A 25,025-nucleotide genomic window follows, 5' to 3' on the forward strand; every position below is an offset into this window, starting at 1 on the left:
ACATCTACACTGAACAGTTATTTTGGAATAAGCTATTCCAGAATAGTTATTCCGAAATAGCTTATTTCAAAATAGCACGTCTACACTGCAGGAAAGGCTCAAAATTAATCTGAGGCAGGTTTCCCTAATGTAGACATGCTATCTCGATGTAGAGCCCCAGAAAGAATAACTTAGAATGGCCCTGGTTAGGGGCTATTTCGAAATAGCAGAAGTGGAGCATCTACACAGCCCCAATCCAAAATAACTATTTCAGAACAGGCATTGTTCTTCATAGAATGAGGTTTACAGAAATCGAAATAAGCCATCCGTTATTTCAAAATTATTTCAAAATAACGGAATTGCTGTGTAGACGCTCTCATAGTTATTTCGGAATAATAGCCACAATAACTTTGCTGTGAAGACACACCCTTAAGGAACAAGGTTCTTACAGCCAGGAAACCATTGGCAGATGGCAACATCAATGGTTGACTTGAGACAACACAAACCATATGGTAAACATAAGGCAAACAACATTCCTTCCTTTTCTGAATTCAGACCATTCACTCAACATGAAGTCTTAGAAGGACAACAGGAAAACCAAGCCACCATGTCAACACGCCTTTAGTTGTTGTATAGCTGCCTCCAACCAGGGCATGTTGTGGTCCCCAAAAAATGGCTGATTCAATACACACTGAAGGTTATACAGGGAGTATAAAGAGATCAATTGATCAGAAGGGAGGAGTAGCTCAGTGGTTTGAGCACTGACCTGCTAAACCCAGGGTTGTGAGTTCAATCCTTGCGGAGGCCATTGAGGTATTTGGGGTAAAAATTTGTCAGGGAGGGTACTTGGTCCGGCTGTGACGGTAGGGGACTGGACTCGATGACCTCTCAAGGTCCCTTCCAGCTCTAGGAGATAGGCAATCTCCATTAATCCATAAATTGTACATAGATTCCCAAACCATCACAACAAAAACTAATTGCAAGCCACTTCCCCATGAGCCTTGGCAAATTTAATATATATAATATATGGAAAAGAGCAGCAAGGTTTCATGGAAGATAGACAGATACCTGTAACTAACAACAGCTGCAAATCAGAGCCACAGTCACTTGAATCTTGTTAAGAGATGGGTAAAATTTTCAAAAGCACCCAAGTGACTCAGTTCAGAGATCAGACTGTTGGGTGTGGCATAGCAAGATGAAGAGTTTGAGGATTAAAATCCAAAGTGGCCTCCTATGGCAAGAGCAGGATACAGTCAAGCAAGTCTTTTCTTGCAGTGGAATCTTGTGCTTGTCACTTAGCTTCAAGTGGCAAAATGGGTTAATATTCATGGGCGTTTCCTCTCTGGAGAGCTACACTGACAGAAATGGACATAACGTGCCAGTGATCACTCCCTGCTTCATCCCAAGGCCTGCTCGCCCTGTGAGTGCAGGGTTCAGGTCTCATCCTCCGTCAGAAGTGGAAAAAATTGGTTTGGCAGGTCTCAGCCTAGTCTGCACTGAGGATATTAAGAGGCAGGCAACTGGCTCATCGTGTAGTCGATACAATCTGTATCGACTACATGATTAGTCGATAAGGGTTGGCCTCTGTCTCAGCTTGCGCCGGGTCCAGGGGCTACCCCTGCTGCAGCTCTGCAGTTTAAATATAGTAGTCCCAGACCTGGCCCGAGCCGGGACTGAGCTGGGCTTGCAACCCGTTAACAAGGGGTCCCAGCGGGATGCAGAGCAGCCTGTGTTCATAGTGAGCCAAGGTCCACCTTGAGAAGGGCTGCTTCGTAGCAGCCTCTCCTGCTCCCCCTTCCCCACTGCTGCCTCTCATAGCTGAGCTTTTCAGCCGGTTCTCCTTCCCCCACCCCCATGCAGCTATAGAGGCAACAAGAGTGGGGGAGAAATGCAAGTAGTCAACTCAACTAGTCACTTACATCCCTAGTCTGCACATCACCCAATCAAGACCCAAATAAGGGAGGACGACTTTCCCGAATTTCCACATGCCTTTTTGCATCACGCAAGAGGGGGAAAGAGGGAGGCTTCACATACAGCTCCTAACCCCAGCACAATCCCTCTGGTCCCATTGGCTGAAACTACCCAATGGGAACTGAGCAGCAGGAGGAGGGTGCAGCCCAATGAGAACCAGACAATGGGAGCTGAAAGACTGTCCTGGGGGCAGGGAACAGCCTCTCTAATAAACTTGCTGCAACTGTTAGCAACCCAAAAGGTTAGTTATTTGATTGCAGCTCAGAATAGGGGGTTCTTTGCAAGTCTATTTTGAAGCTAATATAAACAGAACAGAACTGGAGTCGATTTGTATTTTTTGTTTTCTTTCTTTCCTGGCTGTACTTTTATGCTGTCAGAAAAACAGTTGCTATCGTACTTAGTATGGTTGTAGTGCTCAGATTTTTTTACAGAATCAGATCCTCTACAGTGAGCACTTCCAGACACAGAATGTGTCTTCTTCATACTTGTCTAGAAAGCAACCAGCAAATTGTTTGTTGTACAGGCAGTCCCCGGGTTACATGGATCCCACTTACATCAGATCCCTACTTACAAACGGGGTGAGGCAACCCCGCACTAGCTGCTTCCCCCCAGCAGACCAGGGAGACGCGAAGCTAGCGCCTCCCCCCCAGCAGACCAGGGAGACACGGAGCGGCTTTTCTCAGCAGACACCTCAGCTTGAGAATAAAGGACTGAGGGAAGTGAGGTGTGGGAGAATAAAACTGAGCTCTGGAGAAATGTTTGGCTAGAGTTTCCCCTACAATATGTACCAGTTCCGACTTACATACAAATTCAACTTAAGAACAAACCTACGCAGCCCACACATGAGAGCCAGAACAAAAAAGCAGCCAATATAATGGTCTTCTGTTGATGTGGGTTTTAGTAGTTAGATTCCTGGACTATCATGGCTCATTAAAAGTGCTGTCATATGGGTGAAAATCGGGTAACTATTGTATGTTAATATCAGTAGAACTGACTTAAATGGGGCCTGTGTGCTGTATAGTCTTGCCTTAATCTTTGTATTCATTCCCATAAGTGTGAAAAAACTATTTGCATATATTTGCATGTATATGCAACCACACTTAAGTTGCAGTCCTTGGTAAGTGTTGTATCATTGTGGCCCTCAGGGCTTCCAAAGTTGAATAGCCCTGATATAAATAACAGAAGTTCTCATGAGTCCAGAAGCCATCAGTATATGTCTCCCACTACCAGTTTACCCACATAGTTCCCTATACATGAAATACCTCTTCCTTCCAATTCACCAACCCACCACGGGCTCTATTTTCAATTCCCTCCTTGAGACTCACTTCTTCCATGATCCATGATCTCCATAAGGGAGACCATTTTGTATACAAAATGAGAACAATGACAAATCTGTTTGATCATAGAATCATCGAATAATAGGACTGGAAGGGACCTTGAGAGGTCATCGAGTCCAGCCCCGCGCCCTCAAGGCAGGACCAAGCTCCACCTACACCATCCCTGACAGATGTCTATCTAACCTGTTCTTAAATATCTCCAGAGAGGGAGATTCCACCACCTCCCTTGGCAATTTATTCCAATATTTGACCACCCTGACAGTTAGGAATTTTTTCCTAATGTCCAATCTAAACCTCCCCTGCTGCACTTTAAGCCCATTACTCCTTGTCCTGTCCTCAGAAACCAAGAGGAACAAATTTTCTCCTTCCTCCTTGTGACACCCTTTTAGATATTTGAAAACTGCTATCATGTCCCCCCTTAATCTTCTTTTTTCCAAACTAAACAAGCCAAGTTCATGAAGCCTGGCTTCATAGATCATGTTCTCTAAACCTTTAATCATTCTTGTCACTCTTCTCTGTACCCTTTCCAATTTCTCCACATCTTTCTTGAAATGTGGCACCCAGAACTGGACTCAGTACTCCAGCTGAGGCCTAACTAGTGCAGAGTAGAGCGGCAGAATGACTTGACGAGTTTTGCTTACAACACACCTGTTGATACAACCTAGAATCATATTTGCTTTTTTTGCAACAGCATCACACTGTTGACTCATATTCTCTTTAATCTCCGCTGTCCCCTAGCTTTTAAGGGTTGGGGGGGGGTTGTGGAATTTCTTTTATCTTTTTCTTGCATAGTCCTAGTACATTAATTATTAAGTACCAGCAATTAAGAAAAATTTACAAATATCAATCCTCACTCTGCACTGGGAGGTAGGTAAGTATTATATCCATCTGTGAAGGAAGGAAGTGAATTAAATTGCCCAGTGTCAACAGAGCTTGAAATGGAACTCAGGAGTTGCTGGTTCCCTGCTCTTGTGCTCATTCCAAAAGGCCATGTCTGCCTTTTAGCAATGTCCTGCATAGCTGGATGCTTATTTGTTATCAGCTGTACCAAAAAGCACCTGCCATCGTCTTTCAAAAGCATGGTTTCTAGACTAGCCCTCAGTACAGAGGTGTGGGAAGGGAGCCCATAGGGAACAAATATGGAGTGTTTCATATTTAAGAGTAAAATCAAAAGAGCGATCTTGTACTCTGAAACTCCCCTCTCATCATTTCGTTATGATTATTCACACTAGCCTCCCTGCAGTGTCATCTTCCCCGGTGTTTACCGTCTTAACTCTGGGACTGACCCAATGCTCTTTGGGGCAGGAACTTTTCTTGTGTAAACATGCGGTACCAATAATGTAATACATAATAAAGAGAAATCGCCACCTTTTAATTAGTCACTGCCCTTAAACGGGTGATTTTACCAACACCTGCAGGATTATGACAACTTTGTTTTAAAACACCTAACACAGTGATGAGAGGCGTCCGCAGGCATTTCAGTTGCCTGGTCTTCTATCCAGAAACTGACAGCTGCAGGTCTGCATTCTCTGTTCACCAATGGTCAATTATTCAGAAGGTAAATCTAAGGCCTGTTGAAGATTGTTTAAATTGATAACTTCTTTACACATCAAAGATAAGTTTCTATACAAAGTATTCCCGGTCGTGGGGAAAATACAATTCCCCACCCTCCCTAAGCAAGGTATTTGTAAAAATATTTCGAATGATTGCTAAGGTTGAGAGTGAAGTTTGACTTCATACAGCTATTTAGAGTGAGACAAACTATATCTAAAAAGTGCAGATATGCTTTTTTTATTTCCTTTGCACTTCAGGGAAGGGGGAGGGAAAAGCATCTCTGATTTGTATATTAAAGCACAAGCATCTGTCCTACTGATGATATTCTAGGGAAGCACATTAGCATAAAATTTAACGATGTCAAATAAGTGGATGTGAAATAGGGACTGCGTAAAGACACTATTTCCAAGCCTGACAGAAACATCACTGTTTAGAAATGCAAATGAAACCATTATGTTCAATAATTATATGAAAATATGAACAGTTCAGCATGTTTTCCAGCCCTGATGGCGGTTAATGGGATGTACGCTTATGTAAATAACTACTATTAAAGCTAATGCTGAAAAAAACTAATAAATTCATACTAAAGCAACTGATTTAGTACGCTTTTAAACCCCAGCAGTGCTCACTTATTAGAAAGGAGTGCATTCTTATGTTTAGAACTCATTACTGTTACAAGTCACTGCAACTCCATCAATTACCATGCATTAATGAAAATGGGACACATACAAAAAAAATTATTGCCTCTCAGCAGTTTTCTTTAAAGACAAAATATAGGGGGTATTACCATCATGGGGCCTTGAGGGGAACTTATCAGCAACATAATCTTTATTATTACAATTGTACTCCCTATGCTATAACCCTGGGGCATTTTTTGTCCCAAGAAGGGCTAACCTTATGTAAAACTTTTGACATATTTACAATGCAAGCAGCTGTGTTAACTCCAATAAAAAGGATTTTTCACTATTAAAAAGGCATTTTTTAAAAAAAAAAAACTGAAATTTGCTCTCATATGTAAGTTGAAAAACATGGCCATGGAAAGACAAATTATTATTTTGAAGCCAAAACATGAAGGCATAAGGAAAACAGAATTAAGTGGCAAGGGTACAGATGAAATGCTCTGCTGCCTGGGTAAATTCCACCCAGAGTTTTACATTTATACTTTTAATGACCTTCTGGAGAAAACTGGAATTAAGACTTCTTGAGGACACAGTGTATTTTTCTTTGGTTGGTTGCTCTATTTCCCTAATGTCTTTCAAAAAGTTGACGACTTTCTTGTTCAAGCACCACAATTTTAGCAGGAAACAAATGCAGTAATGTCAGCATAGCAAGGTGTAAGTTATAGAACCCTTCTGGAAATTAAAGGCTGAGATTTATCCAGTGACTAACATTTCACAATTATCCACTCTTCATTTTCCAATCATCCTCAGAAAATGAGATATTATTCTGGCACCCACTAGATGGTAATAAGCACATCAAGGCTGGAAATGCGTTCCCATTAGTTTGTATTGTCTCACACAATTTAAAATTAAGACCAGGGACTGAACAAGGTCCCAGCCCTACAAATTATTGTACGTGAAAGGACTGCTGCACCCACACAGAGCCTCACTGAAATCAAATGGAATTAAATGAAATCAGAAGTTCAAAGCTGTATTCTAATACCAAAGGTTGCACTAGATCGCCTCACCATAAATGCAAAGTCATCAAGGCTACAGACTGTGGACTCCTACACTGTAGGGAAAAAAAAATCTTAGTAAGTTTGGGATTCTCTATGGCAAATCAGTACACAGAAGCTGAGGTGTAAATCTACAGCACACTAAGGATGCATCTAGATAGCATCCTTCTGTAGGAATAAGCTACGCAATTTACCCTATGCAAATTGCATAGCTTATTCCAAGTCCAAATTGAAAGAACTTATCGTTTACACAGAGCCAAATTTCAAAATAAGGCACTATTCCAACAAATCCCTTAACCCTCATGGAATGAGACTTACAGGGATGCCGGAATAATATGCTCACTATTTCAGGAAATAGCGGGAATTTTTAAAGATGAGGTATTGCTCTTTCGGGATACTTCGGGTATCCTAAAAGAGCAATGCAGTCTAGATGTACCCTAACTTGCCATGTGGACCTTCAAGGAATGATAGGTCAACGCATATTACAGATCTTTTATTACATAGTAGCAGGGTCCACAGATGCACAACATACTAAACAATTGCAGATTAACACCCAATCTTGGTGCACTTAAAATCACCATATGTGCAAACCATTATTTTCATCTGGCAAGAGCTAACAGACTACAAGATTATCCATGAGCACAGGTAGATTAACTGACCCAATGGATTGTGCAAAGTTAAATAAATACTACAATTCACTTTCAGACAATGTGCTCTCTACTGAAAAGACACAGAGGCAGTACTTGTCCTGAGGAACTTACCATTTAAAAGACAAAGACCAGACAAGAGGGCACTGAGAGAGGCCAAAAGGATGACAGCATACAATAGCAAACTAATTTGTTCACTCTGTACGGCTAACACGCACGGTAACAATTACGATCATGATGACAAATGTCTGGAAAAAAAACAGATCTGATTGCTTTCACTGAACCCCTCTGTCCTAAGGGAGAAGACGGAAGTGTTTTGTCATCTAGACCATTAAAACTATTTCACAAGCGAAGGCCATTCTAAGGTTAAAAACAGTAAGACAAAATTGCTACTGATTAATAATAAAGCCATTCATTTTATTTTTCAAATCTAAAGTAATTACAAGCTGGAGTATGGCAAATGGATTTAGCTGAAGCCATTACGTCAGAAGACTCCTTTAAAGAAGATCAGTAATTTAAAACACTAAACTGAATAATGAACTCTCCTGAACAACAATTATTATAGGATTGATTTATTGAAAGTGCATTTAATCATGCAAGAAATGTTTAAACTTTCCAAAACAGTTGAGGGAGACTCAACACCAATAGCAGAGTCAGCCTAATGTGATCATTACAGCTGAGAACCTAAAGCAGACAGGGAACTTATTGAGTTTGGAACGATAAAGTATGTCAGTTGCTCTGAATCCACATTTCCAGTCAATTTGTTACTGTACAGTCTTCAGCAATTAATCTCATTTATCATTTGTGCCACCTTTTAGGAGACATCAGTCTCTGCTTCCATTTCGTCCAGGCATTACCAAGTAGACCGTAACTCAGAAAATGCTCCGGGAGTTCGCAGCTCTAAATCTAGAAACATTTAACCTGAAAAAGTTCAGCAACATTAAAAGAATAGTTGGACTGATCTACCCATGCTTAATTTGCATACTGCTGAAGATAAGGTTAAACTAACAGTAAGTGCATCAATAAACACCAGATTTTCCAGCATGGACTGAGTTTATCTGACTTATGTAGCCTTATTCTTTAGGATGACTGCCGATGACGGGGGGGGATCTCATTGCCACTTGAGAGCAAAGGCTCTATCTATAGATGAGCGTACACTCGATCTTGCTTTTGGTTCAGGATAAAAAATGGCTGAAGTGAGTCTTACACCTGTGCAAGACGCAACATAGCACAGAGATTCCTAACATCTTGTATGAAGAGTACTATACAGCCTGCAGGATGCTACCAATGACTAGTGCTACAGAATGACGACTCATTGTCTTCAACTATCAAAACAGTGGTTCAAAAACATTCTAGTGTCAATCTCAAGGATCACCTTAATATACAGCTAGCCTGCAGTGTGAAGGGCCTATGTCAAAAAGCACACAGCATTCATCATTTACCAAAGCACACTCCATGAAGTCATATGCCATGGCTTTTGGATGAGGGAGCGTTCCTCTGCGTGCATCAGAAGATTTCAATGTGGTGTTTTGTGACGAAGGCTTTGAAATTTTACCCCAAAACACACAAAGTTAAGGTGGTTTGAGCTTCCCTGGTTAATCCGAAACATTGCAACACCAGTGACAGACAACAAGGTCACCTTTTGTTCTAAAGCATTTATTTGCAGTCTACCAGCAAACGGGATTGAATTAAGACTAAAAATTCAGCTTTAAATGAATTTACAGGCTCTGATCTTTTTGAACACTTATTTTAATATAGGTTGTGTCTGGTGTTAGTTTAGGAGTTCATAAAAATTTCAGAACATGTGTTATTTACTCCATAGTCCTTGACAGATACTTATACATTTAACAAGTTCCTAAATACACATAACAAGTTCCTAAATACATATGTTATTTAACTGATACTGCCATTATGGTCTAGCCTATAAATATTCAGGGATTTTTTAATAAGCTGAGCTTTTATCCAATAGACCATAATGGTTGCCTGAAAATATTTATTGTTGGAAACCAATAATATCATTAAGGGAAGCACCTTCAAAGACTGAGGCACTATGGTAACACGATAGAGAATGGTGAGTTACTAATTTATCATTGTTTCGACTCCCCAAGCCCCGAACACAACTTCTTCCCATCAAACACCTTGTATCCATACATTATAAAGTAAGGAAACAAAAAAATATCCATCAGCACTGAACATTACTAAGCTATGGTCCACTGGAAAGCTATTAATTTACAGTCTTTCTGTTACAGTGGATTTGAACTTCAGTATTATTAGATCTAGACAATGAGTAACAAAAACCTTGACATCGGGCTTTTCCTCTGACATACCTTTCTTTAAACAATTTCTAATAACTAGTGGGTGAAATTCACTCTGAAATGCTGAAAATGCACCCATTCATCAAATAAGCTCTGCAACATAGCTCAAAAAAGTGATTTGTGTTAGGGTGAGGTTCAATATTAGAGATTTCTTTTGAATTCCAGCTAGTTAAAGTTATAGCCAAAAGCCAAAATTTTCAAAAATTGGTGTCAGAAGTTAGGTTTCTAGATCCTTATTTGATACATAAATAAGCAGCGTGGCTTTCAGAAGTGCTGAGTGCCCAGCAGCTCCCACTGAACTCCTCCAACAAGCAGAGTCTCTTCTGTTTCAGATCTTTTCCTTCTGGGCTTTTATCACTTTCTTGAAAGGCCAGGGAAAGAGACAGGCAAGCAAACTAAGATCTGAATTTCAGGACAGAGAGATAGAGGGTATGACTTTCAGATGCACTTGCAAACTTGTGCCGCTTATTTGTATGTGCACTTACCACAGTTGTGCACTCAGATCAGGTAATTTCATAAACAGTCATTCACACCCCTGACCATTTCCTATAGTAGTAATTGAGCATGCAAAATAATAATATATCTGATTATTAGGCCCCAAAACATACATAATTATGTGGGCTGGCAAAGGCTTATATGTAATGGCTCCATCTTAATCATCGTCTGTTTCTTGGTTGGCAGCAACAATTCTCTACGGGAATCATCAGAAAGAGTTGGGGAAATGAAGTGAATTTATTTTCCTTTAGTCTTAAAAAAGAAGGCAGATTCTGTGAGCTTTAGAGAAGCACAACGCATAGTGGGATTCTTGCTCTTTCCACCAACTCAGTGAATGGCCCTGAGCAAGTCACTTAATTTCTTTATCATCTTCCCTTTGGAAAACTGGGGTTAATCCTGCCTTCCAGAGGTGTGGGGAAGATAATTTCATGCTTTTCACAAATGAGAGCTATAGAATGCATGGTTTTGTGATATTAGAAACCTTATTTTGTTAAAGCTTTTTCAGATGATGCCACATAAAATAATCTATTCATCCCTTCAGCAAGTTGGTAATCTATAATCTCACCTTTCCTAAAAGAATGTTTCTATAATATTGATATTTCTCATTAAACTTACATGAAACCTGTTAGGAAAAACAGCCTTAAGCAATTAAGCGTTAAAAACCTCACATGGGCACAACACTAAATATAAATCTAAGATTAGCTGAAACAATATTGACAAGAGCAACAAGGAGTCCTGGGGCACCTTATAGACTAACAGATGTATTGGAGCATAAACTTTCGTGGGCAAAGACCCACTTTGTCAGATGCATGTAGTGGAAATTTCCAGAGGCAAGTATAAATATGCAGGCCAGAATAAGGCTAGAGTTAACAAGGTTCATTCAGTCAGGGAGGGTGAGGCCCACTTCTAGCAGCTGATCTAGAGGTGTGAACACCAATAGAAGAGAAACAGCATTTATAGTTGGCTAGCCATTCACAGTCTTTGTTTAATCCTAAACTGATGGTGTCAAATTTGCAGATGAACTGTTCCTCAGCAGTTTCTCTTTTTCCACTACATGCATCTGACAAAGTGGGTCTTTGCCCACAAAAGCTTATGCTCCAATACATCTGTTAGTCTATAAGGTGCCACAGGACTCCGTGTTGCTTTCACAGATTCAGACTAACATGGCTACCCCTCTGAATATTGACAACAATTTGTTAAATAAATTTTACTGTTGCTTCAAATCAACAGATCATGTTTTGTCATAATTTGTGAGATATAAAAAAGTCCCAATGTAAAAACTCTAGTAAAAGTCTATAGGGTTGATGGGCAAAAAAATATTGTGAATAAAAGAGAAGCGGAAAGGATTAATTCAGAATGGAAACTCAACATCCACCAAGAATTCTTACATAAGAACGGCCGTACTGGGTCAGACCAAAGGTCCATCTAGCCCAGTATCCTGTCTGCTGACAGTGGCCAGCACCAGGTGCCCCAGAGAGGGTAGACCCAAGACAAAGATCAAGTGATTTGTCTCCTGCCATCCCTCTCCAGCCTCTGACAAACAGAGGCCAAGGACACCATTTTATCCTCTGGCTAATAGCCTGTTATGGACCTAACCTCCATGAAATTATCTAGCTTCTCTTTAAATTCTATTATAGTCCTAGCCTTCGCAGCCTCCTCTGGCAAGGAGTTCCACAGGTTGACTACACGTTGTGTGAAGAAGAACTTTCTTTTATTAGCTTTAAACCTGCTACCCATTAATTTCATTTGGTGTCCTCTAGTTCTTCTATTTAGGGAACTAATAAATAACTTTTCTTTATCGGCCCTCTCCACACCACTCATGATTTTATATACTTCTATCATATCCCCCCTCAGTCTCCTCTTTTCTAAACTGAAAAGTCCCAGTCGCTTTAACCTCTCCTCATATGGGACCCGTTCCAAACCCCTAATCATTTTAGCTACCCTTTTCTGAACCCTTTCCAGGCCAAAGTATCTTTTTTGAGGTGAGGAGACCACATCTGTACACGGTATTCAAGATGTGGGCGTACCATAGTTTTATACAGGGGCAGTAAGATATTCTGGGTCTTATTTTCTATCCCTTTCTTAATAATTCCTAGCATCCTATTTGCCTTTTTGACCACCGCTGCACACTGTGTGGAAGTTTTCAGAGAACTGTCCACGATAACGCCAAGATCTCTTTCCTGATTTGTCGTAGCCAAATTAGCCCCCTATCATACTGTACGTATAGTTGGGGTTATTTTTCCCCGATGTGCATTACTTTACACTTACCAGAATTCTTCAAGTTCTGATCATTTTGAGCAGGGAATAAGAGTCATTGTCAAATACTCCTTACAATCTAAAGCCTGGAGAAGTTTTTTTTTCCTCTTCCCTCCCTTCCCCCATTTGAAAAATGCTGATTCCAATCCTTACCCTCACAAAAATCTTGAGGCAGGTTTGCCTCCATGGTTATGCATTAACACCAGAAGAACAAAGCAATTTTTATCTGATGCAGCTGAGCCAGCAAGAGAGACCACAAAGCAACAAACATCGGCTAATAAGTCTTGCAATAATAGTGCCACTTCTTTCTTAATGACAGAATTATTATTGCACATTTTTCAAAGGTATCCATCACTATACTATCTGGGCATCTCTAGGAGAAATACTTGCCTTTAAAAAAAGATATAAATCAGAGGCTATTTCCCTAGTGTCTGAAAGTAGGTCATATTTAGGCCCTAAATTACTGATAGCAAGTGTCTGCTTCATATGCCTTGAACACTTACTAGACTTCTATATAAAGATTACAACTAACCCTAAAAGATCAGGGGAGGGGACATGTTCCCCAACTGGGCCAGGAGCAGTGTCTTACTGAGAATCAGTCCATCTCCTTCCCAGATTCTGGAAGGAAGAAAAATAAATAAATTTGGGAAAGTTACAAGCAACTAAAAAGAGGGTTTTATAATGGGTAGAGCCAGGCCACCTTATAGATAGGCAGTGCTACCAGCCCTGATTACAGCCTTCTTATAATTGGGAGCTTTTTGTCTTACTCTGCCAATGATTCACACCGAGCATTGGGCAGGGCTGTCATCTGTTAAATTTTACTCACCAATGGAAAGTACTCAGTTGAAGTGTGCTTTCAAGCCTAGCCCACTAGATATGTGAAAAACGCTTTCCTCATGTTTTCAAAGGTTTTGATTTGTACGGTTCTCTAACCAAATTCAGATGAACCTCTCTAGTCCAGAACTCTCCGGCCTGGAAACATCCATGGCCCAGAATTATTTTAAGTTAGCTGAATGTCCACTTTTCATGGGTGTGGCCAAGTTTCCCGTGGTCCCATACAGTTTGTTTACCGCCAAAACAGTCCTAGCCCTCAGCATTCTGTGCTGTTATTTAGCTCTAATTTACCCCTAAATGTCCTCTAACAGCCCAATAAGAAGTGGAAGCGTTGATAATGCTGCTAGACAATATTGACCTTCCATGGTCCAAAACCAGTCAGGTACTGAGGGTGCTAGACTAGAGAGGGCCAACCTGTAATAGTGATCAATCAGGAGATTGGTTCAAACCAGATTCTAATAAAAGACACTAGCCCATTGCTCCCTACTCTGAGAAACTGTTCATAGCTGGATACAAAATTGTGCGTGATCTCTACAGAGCATGAAATCCCATTTAGCTTCTTGCAAGCATAGGATTGCCAGATGGTTTCAACAAAAATACTGGACACACTTGACATTACATCACAATCTACATTACATCTTAATTAGAAAATACCGTTCATTTATATTTTCCTCAATTTGTTTCCTGAACAGAAAGCTCAAATACTGGACTGTCTGGTTCAAAACCGGACACCTGTTAACCCTATGCAGGCAACTGGGAGTCAAATTAGAATCTGGCTCATTTATACACCAATGATCCCACAGCCTAGTCCTCCAGAACTCCCTCTGAACTTCTACACCATACAACTGGCCATTAAGTACACAGTAAAGTGCCTTCTCAGCTAGTTATTGCTTGCGAGGAAATAAAGACTTTTCTCTTTAAAGAAAAAGACAAGATAATGTGTAAGTTCCTCAGTAATTTCTTTCTGATATTCAAACTAATGCCAGGGAAGGCTAAAGCTATAGTTGGTTTGATATTTGCCCTTACCAGACTAGAGAGATTAGTTTGGTAACCTAAGGCTCTTCTAAGCACTCTGCTGAATACAATGGTTTGTTAGTAAAGAGCTAATTACATTAAGTTTTCTAAAAAAAGAATAAGGTAGGTCAAATTTTGAGTCCACCAGCCTTCTCTTTAAATTATTATATGCCTGTTACCATGTATGCAAATAACTCCCTGTGCATTTGAACAGAACGTGAAGTGATAGTGCTTTATTTGTCAAATAGCAAGAATTTGTATTCAACTTCAATAAGCCTTTGTACAGCTCCTAGGCACTGGAACAGACTTCAAGAGGTCTGAAAATTAACTGATCGGAGGTACGTGAACGATTTTGAATCATTCATGCATGATGAATAACTGTTCCCATACTTAAAGTTATATATTGTTTTAAATTATATCCTCTGGTTTATGTTCAGAGGTTTTATAATAGTGTAAAACTGCATTACTAACTTTCTGCCATCTTTGCCAGACTTCTCCCAGAAAAAATGCTTATGCCTGAACCCATTTTTTATAAAAGTTAAAAAAAAAAAAGACAAAAAACTATTAAAGGGATATATTTCCTTCCCAGTGACTGAGTAACAGTCATTAGCATTAATGGAAGTTACATGTACATATTCGCCAATTCAGATAATATTCCCCCAGAGCATACATCTCACTTAAATACATAAGCACATTAAGATCCAAGAACTAGAACACTCTACAACAAAATCCTGACCCTACTGAAATCAGTGCAAAACTGCAAACTATGGTCTTACTGAAACCAAGTCTGAAGTTAGAAAAGTTTTTGCAAATGTATTGTATTTTGTGACACAAACATGGGCCTTGATATTTCTCAGCAACTACATCATAGCCAGCAAATCCCGTCAGTTTGTATACCATTCAACAGTACAGTGAACTGTTTCTTCTATCACCAGTAATGTCACTGTATTAAACCCTCTCCTGTATTCCCTGTTGGGATTGTTAGTTAGCCTTCTGAAGATTTAAACTAGAAAGGCAGCAGGGTGAGTACCAGGACTTGGGGGGGTGAAATACAAGACAGGTCAAGGCCCCAACATATTTCAGAGATCCCTTGTATACTCACCCTAGTTATAAACTAAGGCCAGGATCCTGCAATCTGATCCATGCAGCTGGACCCCAGTGCATAGATCTGTGCAGATCATAGTCCAGTGGCATCATAACATGTTTTTCAGTTTTTAATCTGGATCAAAATGGCATAATTTGGATCCGTTGCTTTTTTTTTTTTAAATGTTTGGTTCCAATAAATACTTTGCTAACCTCTGCCAGTAGGAGTTAGCCAAACCCCTGATTTCAAGGTTTATTGTATTTCAATGTCTTCAGTGTAAACTTTGTTTCTGGACACTGAACGCAGTGGAAAGCCATGGGAAAGCAGCTTTAGACCTCAATTACAACCCTCTAAAGGGATTAAGTGAAAAAATCTATAACCACATTTTAATGCATAAACTTCTTATTGTCGTTTGTAGTTGACAAATATCTATTTCATAGCAAAATAACATCAGAGGAACAGCTGGATGGCAGTTTCAAGCTCAAATGAACCAGCAGCACATGCTGACAAGTCATCTCTGATTGCTTTTGAATGGCAGCACATGCAGATTTATTCCCTGCTATAAATTAGAACAATTATTTCTCTGCAGTTCACTTGTTATTTCAGACAGTGAATCCCACCACACACTGTTTTTTTAAAGGATATCTTCCCTTTCCTTGACGATAAGTTCATTCTGCTCTTCTAGCTGTCTGATCTTCTTCTCAAATGACTCCTGTTCTGCTCTCAGTCGCTCTTCTGTCTCTTCCTTTTCCTCACTTACTCTGAAAGGATAAGAAAGACCAAAGGGCCTGTCAGAGCAAAATAAACTACATGACCACGACCACACAGAGAATAACTTCCAATGGCTATGCTTGTTCAACATTTATTAGTGACCTGGATGAGGGGATGGATTCCACCATCAGCAAGTTTGCAGATGACACTTAGCTAGGGGGAGAGGTAGATATGCTGGAGGGCAGGAATAGGGTTCAGAGTGACCTGAACAGATTAGAGGATTGGGCCAAAAGAAATCTGATGAGGTTCAACAAGGACAAGTGCAGAGTCCTGCACTTGGGATAAAAAAATCCCAAGCATTGGTACAGGCTGTGGACCTAATGGCTAAGTAGCAGTTCTGCAGATAAAGGACCTGGGGATTACAGTGAATGAAAAGCTGGATATGAGTCAACAGTGCGCCCTTGTAGCCAAGAAGGCTAATGGCATATTAGGTTGCATTAGGAGGAGCATTGCCAGCAGATGCAGAGAAGTGATTATTCCCCTTTATTCGGCTCTGGTGAGGCCACACCTGAAGTATTGTGTCCAGTTCTGGGGTCCCCCACTATAGAAAGGATGTGGATGCATTGAAGTTCAGCGGAGGGTGACCAAAATGATTAGGGGGATGGAGCGCATGACCTATGAGGAGAGGCTGAGGGATTTGGGTTTGTTTAGTCTGCAGAAGAGTGAGGGGGATTTGAGAGCAGCCTTCAACTTCCTGAAGGGAGGTTCCAAAGAGAATGGAGATAGGCTGTTCATAGTAGTGATGAACAAGGAGCAGTGGTCTCAAGTTACAATGGGAGAGGTCTAGGTTGGACATTAGGAAAAACTATTTCCCTAGGAGAGTAGGGAAGCACTGGGATGGGTTCCCTAGGGAGGGGGTGGAATCTCCATCCCTAAAGGTTTTTAAGTGTCAGCTTGACAAAGCCTTGGCTGGGTTGATTTAGTTGGGATTGGTCCTGCCTTGGGCAGGGAGCTGGACTTGATGACTTCCTAAGGTCTCTTCCACCTCTGAGATTCTATGATTTCCAGGGAAATACAATCTGTAACCAATCCACCTCCTCCAGCCGTAACCAATTTAGGCCTTCACATGGCAATTTCTTCCAACTTTGACATGAAATATACATGTGATTTTATGTAAGAAAACTTTTCAGGTAGATGAATCGCATGGGAGGAAGAAGGGCTGCACAAAAACTATCAAGCAAGGACCCAAAGCTGCAATTAGATCTGTGCAGATTCACCCTGTACCATAATTGAGCCATACCGAGGTCCATACAAGAATAAGGAGCTTTTCCCATACAGATCAAATTGTAGAATCCGAGTCCAAGATAAAGAGTTTAAGAACATATTTCCATTTCTATCTTACAAACACACTGTTAGTTTGCACATCTTTTCACCAAAGAAAAAGGTTTCATAGATCCAGATTTTCTTCTGCCAAATGTTTAAGAATTTATACACAAATAATTTTGTTCATCTTAGCCCTAAGCGCCTTCTTGTTTGGTATAAATAACTGGACAGCATAAAAACTGCTATTCTGGGTCAGACCAAAGGTTCATCTAGCCCAGTATCCTGTCTGCCCACAGTGACCAATGCCAGAAATCCCAGAAGGAGTTAACATAGCAGGTGATTCTTCTCCTGACATCCATTTCCAGCCTCTGGCAAACATTTCCAGCCTCTGGCAAACAGAGGCAAGAGTCACCACCCCTGCCCATCCTGGCTAATAGCCATTGATGGACCTAACCTCCATGAATTGATCTAGTAAAACAATTAAAACATGACAACATAAGCAAGGTTTGCAATGATTTATTTTTCATATCAAAGTCAACACCAAAGAGAAGGGGAAAACCCAAATTATTCTGGCATTACGTAGGCTGAAGATTACCCACAGAGTATCCCCAAACAGCTCCTTCCTATTCTCAATACGTGGCTTGGAAATCTTGGCATTGTAAAAGCTCTGCAACAATGCTATTTGTTTGGACGGATACATAACATTGATAAGATTTTTTTCACTCAACTAGGTCCTTTTGCTGAAGGCTCTCAGAGTGTTTTACCAATGTTCAGATCCACAGCTGTCTTAAGAACAGGTCAGTTCACAGTGTGTAGTAAGGCCAAGAAACTGACCAAGTTTCAGCTTGCTTTCCCTAGAGGTGGTTTTTGGGCAAGGAGGGCCGGTTCCTTGGACCAAATGAGAAGACATAGGTTGCCAGACTCACTGATGTCCTGGGACCAGCAGGGAAATCAGGAACAGGTTTTATCCATGTAGCACCCTAATTCACTCTCAGGGGGCATGAAAGTGTTTCAACATTCTGGGGAGCAGCTGCAAAAATGTAGGCTGGATCAGCTCCCGAGAGGATTGATTTAAATCAAGGCGATTTAAATCAACAACAAAAATCTTGAAATGACCTACCATCCAACCCTGCCCCCAAAGAGAGCTCTAATGCAACTAGCTACAGGAGCACCATACATAGAGAGCTTTAGAAAGGTTTTATATATCCCTAACATTAGCTGCATCTCTCTGAACCTGCTGCATTTAGTTCAGCTGCAGTAGCATGCATGACCTAGCTCCATGCAGCCAGTAATAGATGCCTGCACTCCAAGCAACATGTTAGCTTCCCAGTAAGTAGAAACGAGGAGGAATCACCAAGCAAGAGAAAAGAGAGCAAACGGAGGAAAGCAACCATGCACACAAATGAGACAGGGAAAAAAAAATGATGAGAAAATGATCAGAAGAGAAAGAAGGTGAGAGCACTTGCGAAGGGAACATATAAAGTAGGAGGATTATCTGCTAATGGCAAGCATGATGTGCTACCAGAGAAAAGATTGGATCAACTGATGTGAGCACGGACCCACACTAATTTACAATAGAAATATTCAAACTGGACAAAGCATTTTTTAATTTGCGTTGTGTGTATTGTGTTCATGTGCTGCACTGCACTTTGTATTTAACACACAGCATTCTGCCCAGGGAATCCAATCGTGCGATGTCACAAGATACGTGGCAGTCCATGCTTACACATCACAAAGCAAGAGAGAGTACACAAAGGGCAGATAAGATACTGAAGACATAATTACTCATAAGAGGTAGCAAAAGGAAGTCAAGGGAAAGGAGTACAAAACGTTGTGTAAAATTATGCTGGATTTATGTCACATTCTGTACAAGGCTCAGTGAGATTACTATTTACTTACTGTTCTCCCATCTCTTGGAAATAAATGGTTTTTCGAGGTATTGGGAAGGACTTTGCTGACAAACTAAAAACTTTATTCAATTTGTGAGGTTTTGAAATGGGATTTTCACCAGTCTTCTTCTTACAAGTGTCAGAAGGACAGGCAAATCTGAAATGGGCAACAACTCTTCTATCATCCCATCTCCTAATAGGCACAGCTTCTAGAACTCTGTTGCCATTGCTCATACAAGAAAATAAATTATGATGGGTTGAGAACAAAGATGACAAAAGAATAAAACAATTTCAAGGTTTATTGCCACAATTCCAATCTATCTCCCTGTGCAATTTACATTCAAACCCCTTCGCACACTATACAAAAACCTTTTGCTCAAAACACCTTTTAAATTTAGCTCAGACTAAGTAACTTTACCTGCACCTACATAAAGGTCCTGCATATTTTCTACAGGTATTACAGAGTGAAGACATTGTCAGTATACCCGCAATGGAAGAATATTTTCATATGATCGTAACAGTCATTAGATCAGGTGTTTCCCCTACAGTGGGATAGAGAAGGTTTTCAGTGGCTATGTCTACACTACACATTTTGGCAGCAGAATATATGTTAATGAGGGACTCATACTTTCTACCGTTTCTTTTTGCACAAAGGGTTTTTGCCTCTCCAGGACAGAAGAAACAGCAGAAAATATGCTAATGTCGTCGCGGCTCATGCTAATGAGCCCCTCATTAGCATATTTTCTGCCACAGAAATGTGTAGTGTAGACAAAGCCAATGAGTCACAGGGCCCTATGCGAACATATACTTCATTCAGCCTGGCGTGGTGAGGAGTCTCAAGGGTGCAGGTGAGGGGACAGAATTTGGAGAGTGTGAGAGCCTGCTCCTGCTCTCATTCTGCAGGAGTAGCCTAGTCCCACAGCTCATTGCTCTGGGCCGCTCAGGTATGGCTCAGTGGAACTGACAGGGAAATGATAAAATTTGCTGATGACATTAAGTTGTTCCAGCTAGTGAGAAGTATAAAGAATTGAGAGAAACTCCAAGTCGAGTTCCTGAAGAACTGCAGAGTACAATGGCAGATGAAATTACATATGGTAAGCAGAAGATAATGCACAGGGGAAAACAGAAGGGTATAATCTAGGGTTGTAAAATCCCTATTAATCCCCTAACGGGTTAAATGTTAGGTTAACCAACTAAGTGGGATCCCTGGCCCCAGGGCTCGGGTTGCTGCCGCCACTGGTGACAGGCGACTCCCAGCCCCGGGACTGCCACTGCTACCAGCCCTGCTGGGGCAGGCCACAGGCAGGGGGCTGTTCCCAGGCACCAGTTAACCAGTATGCATCACTCGGTAAGAGTGATGCTTACTGGGTAACCAGTTACATAAGAACAGCCATACTGGGTCAGACCAAAGGTCCATCCAGCCCAGTGTCCTATCTGCTGACAGTGGCCGATACCAGATGCCCCAGAGGGAGGGAACACAACAGGTAATCCTCACACAATTCCTCCCCTGTCAACCATTTCCAGACAGAGGCTACAGACACCATTCCTACGCATCCTGGCTAATAGCCATTGATGGACCTAACCTCCATGAATCTATCTAGCTCTTTTCTGAACCCTGTTAAAGTCCTACCCTTCACCACATCCTCTGGCAAGGAGTTCCAGAGGTTGACTATGCACTGAGTGACCGTTCACATCCCTAATATACTTATTTGGAAACATTAACACAGTCAAAGAGATAGTTCCTATCCCAAAGAATCTTCAGTCTAAAAGAGAGAGAGAGGAGGGAACAATGTAGCAACTATTTCTTTTAATTTACTGTTTCACTGCCCACAACCATGGTGGAAGAAATGATCCTCAAGGATGTGCTTGAATGCAGAGAGGGCAGTGACTTGGCAAACCAAAAAGGAAAGACATTCCCTGCAGACAGGGTCATGCGGACAGACAAGGTGTTGGGAAGTGAAGCAATGACGCTGACTGGATCTGAGCTTGTGAGAATTATCATGATTTAGGTCACGGGCGGACAAAATACGGCCCACGAGACGTATCTGGCCTGCCAAGCTGCCAGATCTGGCCTGTGCCCAGAGCTCTGATCCCATATGTTGCTCAGAGGGGCTGGCTGTGGGGACCATGTGCTTCTCTGTGTGCCTCAAGTAGGGGTGGGAAGCTTCACATGCTTCTCCTGTCCCCAACACAATATTGCAACTTCCATTGGCCTGTTTCCGGCCAGTGGGAGCTTTCTGGGTCCTATCACATCTCTCTGAATTCAGTAGAACTTAAGTCCCCAGATGTCTCTTGAAAAATTTTACCCCAAAGCCCCACTTTGAAGTGCAAAGGGACCCATCTGTACAGAACGGAACCTTATACTTATGCAGAGTCTGAATCTTCAAAAAGATTTACGCTTGCAGAATCAAGACCTAAATAAACAGATGGGGGGGGGGGGAGAAATGAGACATCAAAAGCAAAATAGTAAAGCCACCATCTATTTTGCTCACTGAGAGGAAGACCAGCACTCACAGCCCTCAAAGAAATAGTGTCTTAAGGAGGGGACTGACTTTGAAAGCTGTAGTCTGAACATCCTGAGCAGGATCGATCAGCCGCTGGGACAGCAGAACGAGGGAGAGCAGAGACCAGCATGCACAGTGGGGACAAAAGGCAAGCAGAGGGCAGCAAACAAAATACAGCTTTAGAGGTGATTAAATGAATTTTCTTTATCCTAAAAGGAACCTTCTCTCCTAACTCGCTGCTGGGTCTACAGTCCAGGAACATACAGAAGGTCTGAATAAATAGCACTTGCAGGGCCAAATACTAACCAAACTCAGTGTTACCAAAGGCAATGATAGGTAGGGGGAAGAAAAAAGGACGAATGAAGAGGTCTATGCCATCATTCTGAAAAGGCAGCAGCGGAACTGACAGCCATACCGGACAAAGCAAACATCCCCTGTGATGTCAGGTGAGCCAAGGAGACAAAAAAAGATTTAGATAAATTCATAGAGGACAGGTTCATCAACAGCTATTAGCCAGGGTGATCAGGGGAACAACTGTTCCTTAGCCCACAGGCACAGACTTTTCATTCGGAGCTCTTCACTCTCATTGACTGAGGACATGACCTCCATTATATCTGCCTAGTCAGGCAAGGGCATTTTACATTCTGGGACAAGGCAATGCAAACATACTGAAATGTTCTGTCACCCTTTTCAGGTGCGTTCAGTAATGTGATGCAGATACCTCAGTCTCATGGTGAGATAGCCAAACGGCCTCTGGACACTCGTGTCTGGGGGCACGGCTATACCACTGTTCTGCCTTTAATGGAAGATTTAATAAAGGGAGAGAAGCCCAATTTTCCACAGATGCCTTCGGTCAACAGAGAAGACAAACAGACCAGGTGCTATTAGGTCAGCTAATGAATGAGTCTGCACAGAATGCAACTTAGCTGAGCCTTCTCCTCACCCAAAACACAACTGAGTTCCTTGGCTCCACACACTAACTATGCAAGGTACTACAGGCCAGGGGGCTCTCAAGGCTGCTGTATTAGTTGAAAAAACAGATTTCAGTGGGGTATGTGTGGCCATTCCCACCACTGTACTTAGGAAATCCTGGCAGTAGTGTGGGACAGATAGCTGTCTGATCATACCTGGCCAGGCTCCAAGGCACCTGTGACCCTGACCATGAGTGAGAGAGTGCGGATCTGTGTGTCATCCTATCCCCATCACTTCTCTAGGGAAGCCTCATGCAGACAAGCCTACAACCACATCAGGTCAAGGAACATTCTCCCCAGCCAACAAAGCCTGTGTGGAGAGTAATGGGTTAACTTGTTCCTGCTGATTTAGTTATGCCACTTGCATGAGTAAGCTAGAAGTAGCTGCCTGAGTATGCAGGAACCTCTGGGTGTTTTAGAAACATGCATGAAGCAGCCAGCCCCATGAAAATACCCCCGCTTGCACTGACAAGTGCATTTTAATGTTGATAAATGCAAAGTAATGCACATTGGAAAACAATCTCATTTGTACATATAATATGATGGGTACTAAGGATGTTAAATATCGATTAATTTACTAGTCAAGTAGCCAATGGAATTTCCATCAACTAATCAATAGGCACTCCGCTTTTGAAATGTACTCTTGTGCATTTCAAAGTTGGAACTTCACATGCAGCTGGGGCCGTGGGAAGTCCCGCTGACTCTGGGCAGGCTCCATGGGGCTCTTGTGCATTTCAAAGCAGAAGCGCCCATGTGGAGCCCAGAATCAGCGGGACTTCCCGCTGGTCCCAGGCTGAACACGGGTGCCAGCTTTGAAATATACAAGATTCCCCAGCAGGGGCTCTTGTGCATTTCAAAGCGGCAGCGCTCACATGGAGCCCAGGCTCAGTGGCGGACTTAAGAGTCCCCGCAGACCCCAGGTTCCATGTGGCTGCTTCCGCTTTGAAATGCTGCATGGAGCTGGGGACTCCCCAGCTGATGCCTGGCTCCGCAGAAATGCCTCACAAAGCACAGGGTCAGCTATGCAGTCCCCAGCTAACCCAGGTCTCACGCAGTGCTGACCCTTTGAAACGCCTCCACAGCGCAGCACTGAGCCCGGGATCAGCTGTGTGGAGCTGCCCCTTTGAAACTCCGCCACCGCGTTTCAAAGCGGCAGCTCCACATGGAGCCATGGGTCAGCTCCATGCGATGCTGCCGCTTTGAAATGCCACCATAGTGTTTCAAAGGGGCAGTGGCGCACAGAGCCCAGGATCAGCTGTGCGGCTCTGCCCCTTTGAAATGCCACCACGGTGTTTCAAAGCAGCAGCACCGCATGGAGCCCGTACCCCAGGCTCCATGCGATGCTGCCACTTTGAAGTACCCTCTCTTCCCCCCACCCTTTGCTGTCTCTATCTGACAGAGGCAGCAAGGGAGGGGGGGCAAAGATGCGACTAGTCGAATCGACTATCCAATAAGCATTTGCTTATCGGATAGTCGACTAGTCCTTAACATCCTTAATGGGTACTAATTTAGCTGGTACCACTCAAGAGAGATCTTGGAGTCACTGTGGATAGTTCTCTGGAAACATCAACTCAAATGTGTAGCAGCTGTCAAAAAATCATACAGTCTTTAGGAATTACTAAGAAAGGGACAGAGAATAAGACAAAGAATATCTGAATGCCTCTGAATAAAGCCATAGAATGCCCACTTCTTGAATACTGCATGCAAATGTGGTCACCTCATCTCAAAAAAGGTATCTTGGCTTTAGACAAAATTCAGGAAAGGGCAACAAAAATGATGAGGGGTATGCAACGACTGCCATATGAGGTGAGATTCATAAGACTGGGACTTTTCAGCTTGGAAAAACGATGACAAAAGGGGGATATTGTAGAGGTCTATAAAATCATGACTGGTGTAAAAAAGTGAATAAAGAAGAGTTATTTACTCCCTCCCGTTCTACAAGAACTAGAGGTCACCAAATGAAATTAATAAGTAGCAGGTTTAAAGCAAACAGGAGGAAGTATTTCTTCACACAATGCACAGTCAACCTGTGGAACTCCTTGACAAAGAATGTTGTAAAGGCCAAGACTATAACAGGGTTCTAAAAAGAGCTAGATAAATGTATGGAGGATAGGTCCATCAATGGCTACTAGCCAGGATGGTCAGGAATAGCGTCCCTAGCCTCTGTTTGTCAGAACCTAGGAGTGACAGGGGATGGATCACTTGATTACCTGTTCTATTCATTCCCTCTGGGACACCTGGCATTAGTCACTACTGGATACTGAGCTAGAGGGACCTTTGGTCTGACCAAATATAGCCGTTCTTATGACTAACCCTTGCTTTGAAATAACCCAAGGAATAAGAATGATCAGAGCCACAGCTGGAACAGGAAAAAAAAAGCCACACGCTGCCTGCAAAATCTTTTGAATGTCTAACACCATTTACTATGCACCGCAGTGTGATGAGTACAGCCAAATTCTCTAATTA

General features: G+C 42.0%; 1 protein-coding gene across 4 annotated transcripts in view; it reads right to left on the reverse strand.

The window, feature by feature from the left end:
* KIAA1328 (KIAA1328 ortholog) overlaps positions 1-25,025 on the reverse strand; it is a 275,054-nt gene that overhangs the window by 209,915 nt on the left and 40,114 nt on the right. For all 4 annotated transcript variants that reach the window (XR_012905002.2, XM_075932757.2, XM_089779471.1 and 1 more), the window contains exon 5: positions 15,807-15,922. Coding sequence is in view for 3 of the 4 variants with exons in the window: in XM_075932757.2 (XP_075788872.1) it covers positions 15,807-15,922 (116 nt within the window). In the remaining variant the exon portion in view is untranslated. The remainder of the gene's footprint in view (positions 1-15,806; positions 15,923-25,025) is intronic.

Source organism: Pelodiscus sinensis, chromosome 6 (genome assembly GCF_052426305.1).
Source record: "Pelodiscus sinensis isolate ZL-2025 chromosome 6, ASM5242630v1, whole genome shotgun sequence".
Taxonomy (NCBI): Eukaryota; Metazoa; Chordata; order Testudines; family Trionychidae; genus Pelodiscus; species Pelodiscus sinensis.